Source organism: Rhinolophus ferrumequinum, chromosome X (genome assembly GCF_004115265.2).
Source record: "Rhinolophus ferrumequinum isolate MPI-CBG mRhiFer1 chromosome X, mRhiFer1_v1.p, whole genome shotgun sequence".
NCBI lineage: Eukaryota > Metazoa > Chordata > Mammalia > Chiroptera > Rhinolophidae > Rhinolophus > Rhinolophus ferrumequinum.
In genome coordinates this window covers 58,155,868-58,170,091 of record NC_046284.1, presented here as the reverse complement: position 1 = coordinate 58,170,091, position 14,224 = coordinate 58,155,868, and the positions used below count along the sequence as shown (strand labels likewise).

At 41.3% G+C, this 14,224-nt stretch overlaps 1 protein-coding gene across 3 annotated transcripts in view; it reads left to right on the top strand.

Moving 5' to 3' along the window:
• Positions 1-3,033: 3,033 nt before the first annotated feature.
• The window catches only part of DIAPH2 (diaphanous related formin 2), an 843,900-nt gene continuing 832,709 nt past the window's right edge, over positions 3,034-14,224 (top strand). For all 3 annotated transcript variants that reach the window (XM_033107889.1, XM_033107880.1, XM_033107870.1), the window contains exon 1: positions 3,034-3,518. In XM_033107889.1, the coding sequence (XP_032963780.1) occupies positions 3,387-3,518 (132 nt within the window). In that variant the 5' untranslated portion in view covers positions 3,034-3,386. The remainder of the gene's footprint in view (positions 3,519-14,224) is intronic.

The following is a 14,224-nucleotide window of genomic DNA, read 5'->3' as shown; positions in this document are numbered from 1 at the left end:
TTTGGAGGGTGCAGCTCAGCTCCAAGTCCAGTCGCCGTTTTCAGTCTTTAGTTGCAGGGGGCGCAGCCCACCATCCCATGCGGGAATTGAACCGGCAACCCTGTTGTTCAGAGCTCGAACTCTAACCAACTGAGCCATCTGGCCGCCCATCATGTATGAATTTTCTTAGCATTTTCAGTTCTGAAGTGATCAGGAGCAAGCTTTCTCACAATTAAGGAGAAGTCCTAACAATATATGAAGACTTTAAGAAAAAGAAGCAGAAGGGAGACACAGAAAGCCAGAGGGAGACTATAAGGATCGTCAGGAACCTCTGAGGAAATGAATGGGTCTAAGGTCAGTTTGAAGAAAGCTAGAGGCTAGCAGCCTTTTATCTTTCTGTTCTCCCAGAGCCAGTGTTTTAATGTTGACCCGGGTGCTACATTCCTTAGAGGCCAGAGGGAGAGACCAAAAGGTCAGTGGGTCTAACATAGACTTTTGATATCCCAGCTGATGGTGGTAGCCTCCTTCTTTCTTCAGCATCAGAGAAAAGATGGCCCTCCATCCTCCAGCTTATTTGTGTGTCCCAGGAAGGTAATCATAAAGGAATGCAGGTGCAGTCAGATCAGCTCTAGGACTGCATCCCTGAGGCGCCTGGTTCATAATCAGTGGACAAAGTGTCCTTGTGGGAGAGGAGTAGCTCCTTCCAGCGTTAACTTCCAGGACAGGCCCATGACCCAGATGCCTGAGGGAAGGGTATTTGTTTGTTAGTAATTACTGTTTGCATTAACTGGGGCAAAATGCTGAAAAACAAACAACAAGAATTAAGACAGGGGCTGTGATAACCACAATAAAGTCCAAAGTAAGCCATATTAGGGCCAGAGTTTTTCACTTTTTGCAGTAAAGATTATGCATGTTTTACATGGACCTCTATTTTGATTTTAAATGTAGCTTTGCCTGGTCTGAGGATGGTGAAACCCAACCTTACATTCAAAATGATGTCAATCCATTTTTAAGTCTATTTACATACTCCAAACAGAAGTCTTTGTGTTACAATGTCTTCCCCCCTTTTAAAACCACACCAATGAGACCTACAAGTAGGGACCTTCATGATCAGGAAGCTGCTTATCTGTTCTGCTTCTTCTCTGGCCAACAGCAGGCTCTCTCCTCACCCCCCAATTTCTTAACCAGAGGGTCTCTGTACATGCTATCCTTATGTTGTTTGCCTGGCATGCTCTTCACCCTCCTTCGGTACCTTGTAATTACTCAATACATTTTTGCTTAATATCCTTCCCAATAGCCAGAAAGTTCCATCAGAGCAAAGTATATCTGTCTTGTTTACTATTATATCCACAATACCTAGCATAGTACCTAACACTCAGTAGGCTGTCAACACATACTGACTTGAAGTAGACTCTTAAGCCAATAGATTGAGGTTCTAAAGGGCAGAAACGGTGTCAGCTTCATCCTTCTACCCTACCACCCTCTGTACGTCACTTGGTATACTCTAAGGAGCTAAATAAATGTGTACTGAGCAGATTATTGAGCAACATTTGAGCTTTGAGAACCCTCAGCCATGGCCTACACCCACATCTGTCAAACAGGAATTACGTGAAAGCATTGCATACAGGTCATGTCTTTCTGCAGCATCCATTTTTATGCAACTTTTCAGGAGAGGAGACATTTAAGTAATTTAAATAGTGTGTGCATGCACGCACATGTATAGTGAGTGGAAAAAAAACTATACATCAAATTTTAAGTCAAAGAGGAACTTCAACAAAACAAATTTACCTTAGGGCTCCTTGCCCACCCTGCCTGGGAGCGTGTATTCCCTCTGCTGTCCCTGGGTAGTTTCCCAGCTGCATGATTAAAAAGTTAATGACAAAGCTGGGATTAAAACTGTTTTGATATCTAATGTGCTTTTCACTCTACTGTCCAAGTGAATTGCCTCATCACGCCTATAGCACGGTCAAATTTACCCTAATGATGTTTATGAACATCAATAAATATGTTCATAAACAAATTAGATTCAGCAGAGCTGAATTTAGGTTGAAGGGCAGAAGGGCAAAAGGAGTCATAGCCCGAAGATACATGAGTAAGAGGTATATGGACATGTTTAGAGACTTGGTTTCTGAATTTATACTTCAGGTAGTTTCCCTTGCTCTCATTCTATGATGGTGGTGCATTCAAATCACCCCTCTAAATGTTCTCAATGTGGGCATTATTTTTAAAGCGCCCCGTTTAAAAAGATGGCAGAAATCTTGTGCGGGCCTCTTCCTGACAAGTCGAGGACTAGAGAGTAACAATACGGGCAGTGCCCTGCTGCAGCTGTACAAAAAAACACCTTGCATTTGTCTAAAGAGTTATATTTTAAACAAAGTTTTGACACACATGATCTTATTCACTCCCCACAACGATTTAAAGTAGTTCCGGGAGCTGAAAACAGCAGTCAGTCCAATTGTGAGCTCTCCACAGGTGCTCTGCTTGAAGAGCCTCACTCCCACCCCCTTGGGGATTTAAGCGGTGGGTGCCTGCTACTTCTGCTGCCGAGCAGCGTGGGAATCAAGGAACAGCCGTATTTCTTTGGCCGCAACGCCATCATGGCAACAGAAAGCACCCACTCTTTCCACTGTGAACCGTACAGTCTGTCTAGGCAATTAATCAGCGCTCCCCGTGGTGCTTTTCCTATGGGATGCCAGTTGCCTTGCCAATCAACCCCACCCACAGAGCGCAGCAGGGCCACACCCCCAGCATGGCCTCTGCCAGGGAAGGTGCTCTGGCCTATGCTAGTGGAGGCTGAGACTCAGGTACACCGGCCCCTGAAACGCACACGTGAATCCTCCCGGGCCTCAGTTTCGCCACCTCTAAAATGGGCTACACCCCCTCTCTCTGGACGAGTTCCCTGCCATTTCACGCTAGGCCCCTAGGAAGTGAAATCAGTGCTTAACCGCAGCTTAAAGTCCTCTCGTTGGGCTTCGGGTCCTGCGCCGGGCATGCTCAGTAGCTGGGGCCGACTTGGCCTGGGGAGTAGGAAGCAGCTCTGTGCGCCCAGGCGGCTGACTGCGGGCACTTTGATGAATCACGGGTGTTGAGGCCCTCTTAAAGAGATAGGCACCAACTTTCTCCACCCTAAACACCGCCCTGAGGGCGGCGGCGGCGGTCGTGATAATTGCAGCTGCTCTCAGGGGCAAGGCTTGTCCCAGCGCCGAGTAGAGGCAACGGCGTGTGGCGTCTGGGGTGCCGGGGAGCCCGGACTCCCGGGGGCCTGAAATCGGCAGCTCCCTAGACAGACACTCCCCCTCAGGAAGAGGTGCTGCCGAATCAGCGCGGGGCAGCGGGACCGCCCCGAGGGGCTTCCTCAGTGGAGGAGAGGTGGGGTTACAGGGCACAGGTGACAGGGCCGGAGAAAGATGGAGCAGCCCGGGGCGGCGGCGTCGGGAGCGGGAGGCGGCAGCGAGGAACCCGGTGGGGGCCGGAGCAACAAGCGGAGCGCGGCGAACCGGGCCGCCACCGAAGAGGAAACGAAAAACAAGCCCAAATTGGTGAGTGCTCCCGCAGCCCCCGCCGGCCTTGGGGACAACGAGAGCCCCGGGATCCTCCTGTCGTTGAACACGGGGGGACCCGGGGCCCCCTCCCAAGGGTCACCGCGACCTCGTTGTGCAACTCGGGGAGCCGCTGAAGGAGCGGCCACGCCGAGGCGCGGAGACGGCGTGGGGGCGGAAGAGCACCCGCTTCTCTACCTAACCGGGTTCTTACTCTTGTCAGCCCGGGAGGCAGTGCGGGGTGGAGAAAGGCCCCACCCCAACTTGGGGAGACCCGGAGAACTGGATGGGGTCTTGTTTGCCTAACTTGTGGGCACCAGCCTTCTTTCCGCGATTCCATTCCCCTCCCACCCCTGTCAGTTGCTGGGTTTTGCGTCTTGAGCGCTTAGGGTCCGGACAGGGAAACCTCTCTTCTTTGCAGCCCAAGTACTTGGGACCCTACCCACAGACGGGGAAAAAAAAAATCCTATAAAACAAAAAGACACACAATGTAGGCCCCCAGTCTTTCTACTTTAACAGAAATCTAAGGGAGAGGCGCCTACGTGCGGTTTTTTTTTTTTTCTTTCCCCTCCTCGCTTCTCCATGTGCTCTCGCAAGAAACATTTCTTTGGAAGAGTGGGGGGAGCGTGGGAGTTGGAGGCTGGGTGAGGTACCACCAACTGTCGGGTAATAGGCAGAGGCGTTCAGTACTTGCACTTAGTTGATTAAGAGTGCTCAGAAGCAATCGGCTGACTACAAGTCTCACCGTCCTGAGAGTGTGAACGGGTAATAGCAGTCTATTTCCTGCCACTGACTTAATGTTCTGAGGAATGAAATCTATGGGGCCCGCTATTGGATTGGGAAATACTGGAGTTTCCTAAACTCATCAGTTAAAAGGGTTCCTCTTTTTTTGGTAAAAACCTTCTAAATCGGGTGGCATGAGGGGAAACGGTTTTCATGTACAAATTCAGCAGATATTTGACTCTGAACGTTCTTGGTCTAGCTCTGAAGCACAAGCCACATGTTGCTCATCTAGTTTTCAGTTTTAACCAGCGACTTGATTATAATTAGGAAGGAGACGGTGGTTTTTAACTCAAGCCGTTTCTTACGGCATCTGTCCATTTGGCGTGTACCTGTTATACTTCCCGCTCTTGCCTCCTATTTGCCTTTAAATTATGGACCGTCCATATTCGAAAAAAGTGGTCAAAGCATTATATCTCGTTTAAGGAAATATGCAGCCTTCCATTATGTGGGAAGGGACCTGGTTGGGTATAATAAAATGACAAGTTTAAAGTCTTATCAGTTCCACCCTAACTAGAAGCAAATTTTGGATATACTTACTTGATGTGTCCTACTACGGCAGTATTTACAAGTGAAGAAACTGAGTCACAAGGTCTTTGTGAATTGTCTATGCTGGGTTTAATGGGTGCCCTCCACCATCATGAAACAGAAAAGTTTTGTGAGTGTATCATCAAAGTTTATTTAAAAATTCTGATGTTGTGATTTTAAAATTTATCAGTTTGTGTTAAACGATTGATCATATTTCCTTTCCTTTTTTTTTTGACCCAGCACAAAACTGTGGTTTAAACCGTGATTAAAAGTTTAAGCAAAAATAATAGTGAACTGGTAGTTTCCACCAATAGTTTGGTACATCCAGCAAGAACCTTTCACTTAGGAAGTGTGTTCTCAAGAGAAAGCACTTATCTCTGTCTGTTAGTAAATAAGACCTTGATTATAATCTTCCCTTTCCTTTGGTCATTTGTCCTGTTTCGTCTTTTATGTTTTACTTGCTTTGACAAGGTAACTAGATAGTTATGAGCTGGTATCAGTTTCGGTTCCTAGCTAACTTGTGTTTGGTGTTGAACATAGCATGATATAGTAGAACGAGTATTTGGATTCAAGAGTTTGTTACTATCAGTGGGGAATTCTTTGTTTGCTCAAATACAACTTTTGAGCCTTACGGGATTTTATGAGCAGAAGTGTCAGAGTTAATAAAAGCAGATTTAGGAAGACGGTTCAGCACTCTTTAGACATTTCAGCACTTTTTAAGGCAAGCATGTTGACCAAACAACCAGACCTAGTAAACTTTCTTTTTTTTTAATAAATGCCTTACTCCCTATTTTGACTTGTCTTATTGAAAAACTCAGCATTTTCTTCTAAGGTCTTTTAGAGAAGACTTCATCTGGGATTCGTAACTTAAAATATTGCTAGTAAGATAAAGCTTTACCTAGATTAAATTTTATTATTTTGAGTATTATGTTATTGATCAGTATAATAGTCATTAATTGTGTGCACGTGCACACGTGTGGGTTTATAAAAGAGCCATACGGTAATAGAAATTATTTGTGTAACAGGTGATTGTGGGGCATAGGGGTTCTTAAACTCCTGAAATTGTATGAAAAAAATTGAGTGTATATAGGTATGTGCATTTTTCTGGATCCCATAGCTTTCGTCAGTGTTTTCAAAGGCTCTGTCACCTATAGAAGCATAAGAACTATTGGGTTACCAGAGAGAGAGAGAGAGAGAGAGAGAGAGAGAGTGTAAAGGAAATCCCAGTTGATTCCCCTGGAAGTTGCTGGAGAGAGGGAGGTCAGTGATGAAGGGAGAAGGGAAATAGCACTGACCACACGAATGATTGATATTAAAGATAATACACCTGGGGGTTAAAAGTTAATTACATAATGTCAGTATAGTATTAGCTCAATTAACTCAATAGCTATGGTACAGAGGATTGATAAAGTATAAGGCATTGATTCAGTTTTCATTTAATTCCTCATTGTTCTGGAAAACTGGAGAAGGAAGGCACGTTTTCTATAAAGAGGAACTATACTTTCATTTATATCCTGAGCTTTTGATAGCTTTTTGTGAGAATTTTTTCAGAGATACATTTCAGGACTTCAACGACTTCTGCTTAAGATTAATTAAATAAAAATTTAACAATTTGCTTCCATTGTCTTCATCTATGTGCTCTCATAATGACCCTTTTATTTTGACTCTTTTTAATGAAGGCGACCTTGTTTTGGATTCATCACATTTTGAATAATGCATTAGTAGTAGAGTTTTGTATTTTATCTAACTATCTGGTTAGGCCCAGATTGTAGCATCTCATCAAACAGCATGAATTTTAGATTAATGAGTAATTTGATGTCAACCATGGAATGTATTTTGTCAGACTAGTAGAGCTCTAGAAGCTTTATGATTGAATCCCACATGTTCAAGGCAGAGACATAACCATTAAGAGAGGCTAGGGTTACGGTAGAACTAAACACACACACGTAGACCGGCTTAATATTCTTGGGTGTTTTTCTCTTTTGACTTTGTGTTTCTGTACAATTCCTGAAGCCTTTGGGAAACTAGTAACTTGAAGTAACAGAAGTTAATTTTCTGGTTATTATATAACTTCCTGAGTATTTGGTTACTTGTTTTAATTGGGTAGATCATGTTTTGATTTTAATTGATAAAGTCTGAGCTTTGTGCTTTCATTTATTTAACATTTACTGAGCACCTCTTCCGTGTTAGGCATTATTCTGAGGGTTGGTGATATAAGGAGAGGGAGTGAGGGAGACAGGGAAATTAATTAGTGATTAAAGAGCGATTGGATAAGGAATGATTGGAATATGCATAGGAGGGTGATGGAAAAACATCATGGAGAGGCATCTGAGTCTAATTGGATGCTTGAGTGTGATAAGGAAAGGCTTATATAGTATGACATTTGCACCAAGGCTTGAAGAATAAGCCATTAATTGAAGAAGGGAAAGGTAAGGCATTTTAGGTTGAAAGAACAACATATGCAAAGGTAGAGAGAAATGGTAATATGCACAATAAAGGAACTGTGTGGGTAGACGTTAATGGCTGAAACAAAGGATACAGGTAGTGGACCCACTAGAAAGGAGAGTCCAGATCATGATGGGTAATTTGTAGGCCATGTTAAAGGTTCACCTTCTTTCTGAAAGCTGCAATAAGCCATTGAAGGTATTTAAACAGGAGACTGACGCAATTAGATTGTGTTTCAGAAAGAAACTGAATGCACTGGAAAATTTCTTGGAGAGGGGTGCGGGAATGGAGGCCAGAAGACTAGTTAGTAGGAGCAGAGTAACATACAAGCGTTTGATGTTTAGAGACCGGGATTCCAATTGCATCTCATCCACGCGTTCATTTACTAGGCTCATTTCTCTGCATCTCAGTTTCCTCCTGCCACTTCATTGCCTCTCCTTTCTGCCACCCACCTTGAACATCATCACCAAATCTGAAATATCCACGCTGTTGCTCATTTACTATCTCACCTGCCTTTCACAGCCCAGCTCGTGCCTCAAAATTCTCTCATTCTTCCTTTAAACCAGGGGTGTCCAAACTTTTTTCAACGTTTTTCACCAAGGGCCATATGCGGTAAAATACACAAACAGCCGGGCCACTCACTCGAGGTGAAGTACGTATTGCCTCACCTGGTTTATTTAAGTAAACTAAATATATTTTTGGAATTTGCTGCGGGCCAATTAACAATGGATTGCGGGCCGCAGTTGGCCCAATGGGCCGCAGTTTGGACACCCCTGCTTTAAACCTTCACTGATTACTTCAGCTTACTAAAGTTTCTTCCTTATTTGAGCTCCTGTCTTGAGTCTGAATGTTATAGCTGATGTTGCACCTACAAAGATTTTAAAGTGCTTCTGGGCAAGGGTGTATGCCTATTGTTGAAAACTTTACAGACCAGTGCTTGGGTGCAAAACTACTCAGTAAATTATTGTTTGCTACAATAATTGTTCCCTGGAGGTCAGACATTTTGAAAGTGTAAATTGTTGAGAAGAGGCTTTTTGTAAAATAAATGTTTGCTCTTTTGTGCCGTTTTTTTCCTTAGGTTCATTTGATGGAGCATATATATGTACTATCTGTACATTCTCTGTCCTTTCCCTAAGTTTGAAATTCAGGAAACTTCTTGGCTGGGAGAACTCCCCTGCCTCCTTGTTTATTGAGACTTTTGTGATATCAGAACCTGAACTTCCTTGGGAGAGACAGTATCAAAACTGATGGTGACCCCAGTAATTTTATGTTATTAGGAGACTTCATGTTATTAGCAAAAGAATACTGAATGGAGGCACGCGGGACATGGGCTCCAGTGGTACTTCTGTTTGCTTGTTATTCTGATGAGCCATTTCACACCAGAAATTTGAGCCCTTTGATTAACATTTGCCAGTCAGAGATAATGTCTGCCTGATTTGCTTCACAAGGTGGTTGAGATAAAACATGGTGATGAATGAGGAAGCATTTAGGAAAGTCTGCATTGCTATGCAAATATGAGCATCCTCGTTACCTCATATTACCTGAATCAAATGTATTGTGGTTTAATGGTTTAATAGCTTTCTTCCAGTTTGATAGCTCTAACTTTATTATTGCATGAAGTTCCATCATATTGGTGTCTGTTGACCGATTCCTTGTCTCCCCAATTCCATTTGTCCGTTTGGAAGATGATACATTCTGGCCTTTTACTAATAATTCCGTTGAATGAATATAAGATGTGAGTTTAATTTTTTTCACTGTAATATATATTTTTTAAAGAATCAGGTTGCCCATTTCTTTCACTTTGAAGCATTTAAAATTTTTGCTAAAAACACTAGATATTTATGACATTCTGTCTTGTCAGACAGTTTACTGCTGTTGTACAAATAAGGAAACTGAGTCACTGATGTGTTAAGGGCTCTGATCTAGAGATAAGTTTAAAAGCCGTCACTTGTATTGTCAAAGTTAGCTATAACACTGAGTCATTATGCTTCAGGGACTCTGAAAATGAAAAATTATTCAATTTTTTTTGTTCCTTTTTGGAACAATTATAATTGTAATCCACCTAGATTTCACTCCAAGGACCAAGAACTCTGGCAGTAGCAGCATGTCACTGAAGTAAAATCATATTCTTTTCCAACCCGGTCTCAGAGAACACTGTAAATAACAGGATGCTCTGAAAATAGTACATGATATATGCTAATTTACACGAATCGACACATTTGGCTAAATACAAGTGCTTCTCACTAGCACCTTAGGAATTGTTCTTGAAGACCCAACTTTCTCCTATTCCTATATTCAGTCTGCCATGCAGAAGAGATCAGTTCCTTCTGCCCAATTTTGGCTGTTTGGTACTTTATTTTGTCTCAAGTCTGAAGAAACTAAGATGATGGCTGGTGACTTAAATATAGCTATATACTTGATATCCCAGTGGGCATCTTATATAAGACACCCACGTGGAAGACAGCTCAAAGATAGCGCATGGAAGGGAAGGTTGAGATATATTTTCACGTAGCTATTTATTATGAATGTAAGTAATAGAAAGAAACCACCTCATACTAATTTAAAACTTATTTACCTGAGGAGGCTGCATCTGTTTCAGTCTAAATGATTTACTCTGGCTATCAGGCTTTATTCCACTGAATCCTGATACTTGCTAGCTATTTGTGAGGTGACCTGGGGAAAAGAGTATTGGTGCCTTTCTCATGAAAGAATGTAGAAAACAAAATTCTTTTAATCACCATTTACACAGGCTTTGGTTCAATGAAGGTTTTTCTGTATTGCTTTAGGGCTAGTAAGCTACATTGCTACCAAATGCAGACCAGCAAATTGGCCGCCAGTCTCTTCTGTGAGAGCTCTAACAGTAGTGTTGCCCACTTCAAGTTGGGAGCTTCTAGGTGGCTAGTTAGGCAGGCCTGAGGTAGGGATCCAAGACTTCATTAGGAATGACTTGTTCCCCAAAGGCTATGGAGTCAATCACCTGGCATTTGTGCTGCTCACCCAAGGGCGAAAAGACATCAGGCACACTCCTTTAGAAAAAAGTTGTTGTTCTGTCATAGATATCCACATGCTTTGGTTAATAATGTCTGCTCAAAATTATGAGGAGTTTTTATCTGCTCTTGATTTGTTGGTCTCTCACCCAGCTACAAGTAAAAGAGAGAAAGTTTTCACTTTATTCGCAATATGGGCTAATTAAATAAGACTAATAAAACGTATGAAAATTTCAAGCATACGGAAAAGTTGGGAGGATAGTATAATGAACCACCATATTACCCACATTCAGTATTTATCTCAATTTTCAGCATTTGCTCTATCCAGCCTTTATTTTTCCCTTGCTAAAGTCTTTTAGTGCAAATCCCAGATACCATGTCATTTTACTCCTACGTACTTCAATGTGCATCTCTAAAAATTACTGACTTTTACAAAATGTAACCACTATGCATGCCACTGTCACATCTTTAAAAATTAAGATATTCCTTGGTATCATCCAACACTCAATTTATAATCAAATATCCTCAATAGCCTCAAAAATAATTAGGTTTTAATCTAATGTGTGCCTAATGAATGTACATGTCACTGAGCTTCTTAAACAAATAGTTTTAAATTAATTGTAAAATCTCATTCAAAGTTATTCCACAGAAAGTGCTATAATAAAGTATCACTTCCAATTAAGTTCACTTCGGTTTTGAATTCTGTAGAAGTATCTGGAAAGGTTGACTATACAAGTGTGGAGAGACTCTTTAGAACAGCTACTATGTGCCATAGAAAATAGACCAAATGAAGACTTTTGGCTCTATTTGCTGGTTGGGTAATCACTCATTCTTCATTTTGCAATTTGTGAAGTGGGGTGGGTTTTATGTGTAAGAATTTTCCTCCTGGGGAAATGTAGCTAGTTGGGCAAAGGAAATGGGTTCTTGAGCTCTCTAGATAAAAGATTCGTGTAACTTTCTATTAGGGGTTCCTATAAATCTTTGCTTTATAGACACACAACTAAGCTTAATGTTACTAGCTCTAGCTTTTATTTTAATACAGATGCCATTTTGGTACTTGAGGTGTCTGTTTTTTAGCCACTTTAATGCACTCTAGGTTGCTGAATCTGGATAATTGGTGAGCAAACCTTTACAAAGAACTCTGAACTGTTAAGTTTCCTTATTTAGACATTTGTGGGGTTAAAATTGAAAACCAGGCTACACAAATGAGGTGATACAGCTGGCGATGGGTGGCAAATGCCCTGGACTCCACACAGATTTCCTAAAGAAATTGTGTAACCACTGCTTTCTAGACAGCAATTTAGTGCTGCTATTGTGCTGGGAGGTGATAGGCATATAATTTCTTGAATTTTGTGGATTTAAGTAGATTTAGACTGGTAATCCATCTCCACTCTGCAACTTCTAGGCTGCCCACTTACTGACCCAATCGGTGGGTCATTTTCCTCCGAACAGGAGATGAGTGATAATTGTAATTGTTGGGGTTGGACATGTGGCATTTCCTTCTTTTGTTTTGCACAGGGGAGAGATAGCTATAGAGGTGTTGTTTTCTGTGCTTTGAAATCAATCACTGATAGAATCTGAAATGGCTTAATAGCGTATTATGCTGGCTGAAGCTGCTTTCAGAAGATTCTACCGTGTTTCTCTGAAAATATGACCTAGCCAGAAAATCAGCTCTAAAGCGTCTTTTGGAGCAAAAGTTAATGTAAGACCTGGTATTATATTATATTATTATATAAGACCCGGTCTTATTTTACTATAATATAAGGCCAGTATAATGTAATGTAATATAATATAATATAATATAATATAATATAACATAATATAATACCAGGTCTTATATTAACTTTTGCTCCAAAAGACGCTTTAGAGCTGATGGTCCAGCTAGGTCTCTTATTTTCGGGGAAACACGGTATATGTAGAAAGCAAGACCTTGTGTAGACTGTACACTCACATTTTGAACTTCAATAAAATATGTGTGTAATAGAGACCAGGGCCACTGTGTATGGTGGGGCCAAAGGTGAGAGACCTCAGAGGGTCACATCACTTACCAAATCATGTGCCTCATCACAAGACTGTGTGTGTCTTCAGGGCGCTGCCTTTTCCTAAGTCACACCAAGGTGCCATCTGGGCTAACTACTGCACTTTAAACCAGATGGATTTTATTCTCAAACCTGACAGGAAATTTAGCAAGGCACGGGACATAGTTTACGTGTCTTATTTAGAATAGGTATTTTCCATTTGTCATTGATTCTGAAAAAAAAAAAATAAGGTGCATATCTATATACTATCTTGTCCTAAACCTGGCAGTATTTGCTTTTAAATTATTGCAGTCTTTAAATGTAGAGGGCTGTGTTCTTGAGGACCTAGGCTACAGGTTCAACGTGTTCATTGCTTTCTCTTATTTAAGGCTCCTCCCTTCCTGCACTTTTTCCAGTAATGTTCTTGACATTATTGTTCTCCAGGGTTTCACGTGGTTACAGATTGTGACGCCTAAGTTTGTATTTTTGGGAAGTTAGTGTCATAACTTCAATGTACTTTCATTTACATTGCCCATGATATAAGACAAGAACCAATAGCAGGTTAAGATGAGTTAAAATAAATTCGGCAGAAGCATTTCCTCTAATAATATGCTCTGAAGCCGAGTACCTCACATTACAAAAATCAATGTTTTCCAGAAAAGTCAGTGAGTACATAAAACATTTGTGAGTAGAAACAATCTTTTCTTAGGCTGACCTCACAGCTTGTTTTTCATTGGCAGTGCATTAGCTTACATTTTTCCTCCCCTTTGGTTGAGTAGCTAATGGTCTTTAAACAAGCTATTAAAGGGAAGGATAATTTTACAATGCAAAAAAAAATAAAAGTGGCCTGGATTTTTTCCATGCTGGTGGTTTGGCTTTTTGTGTATTTGTTTTACCAAAGCAGGGCGAACCCATGTACTCTAATCTCTAAACTCGTAGGCTTCCTGAGTATAGCCCATATACTTGCTTCATCAAACCGTTTTCAGATGGTCTTGTGAATTTCTGTGAGATCCAAATCCTCCGTTTATATATCAGCTAAGTAGGTCTGAGACCAAATACTAAATTTTACGTGGCCATGTCTCTGTATAAAATGGAACTGAGGCATTAGTTATACTTTAAAGTAGAAATGTTGGGGTCTCAGGGCCCAATTTTCCACGCCCTTCCTACCAGCTCTGTTGTAGCTAATTGTGGATCAAGATATGTTATGTTAGAAATCCCTGCTTTTGACTCCCTCCCTTTAAATAATCTGTTATCACTTGCATGTTTCTAACCCTGAAGATCATCTTATTCCGTGTCGTTTTTACTGGTTTCTGTGAATATTAATCGTGCATCATATTGCTGGCCACGGAAATAACATGCAGAGGGATGGTCATTGGATGTGAAATCAATTACGGAATGTGACAGATTTATGCAAAAGCATTTCCCATACGTACCCATCACCAAATAGTTGTCATAAAATAGTGGAAACTGCATTTTGATCTTAGTACCACGACTTCACGTTTTCAAGACCCCACATTTTATTTCATAGCATCTGAGTATTTCCTATGCTATACAGAGTTGAAATAGGCTAAATAGGATCTCTAACTGATCCTATTAAGTCTTTTTTTTTTTGAAGAGTTAGGTTCCGGCAATTTACAGAGGTTATATACAGGGCAAGCTGACTACTTTTTAAAATGTAACTCTGGATAAGTCACTTATCTCTCTTCAGTTTATTTTGTAACATAAGGGAGTGGACATAAACAATCTTCAAGGTTCCATTCAGCTCTGATATACTGGGAATCAAAGGTTTATTGAGAACCGTCGTGAATCTGGCCTAACATAAATACATGACATCTGGGTTCTATATAGACAAAAAATTGACAATCATGAAAGATAACTCTTTCATGCTGAATGCTAATGGGTGAACATCCCAGTTTACTGTTCTGTTTCTGGAATCTGAGTTAGCCTA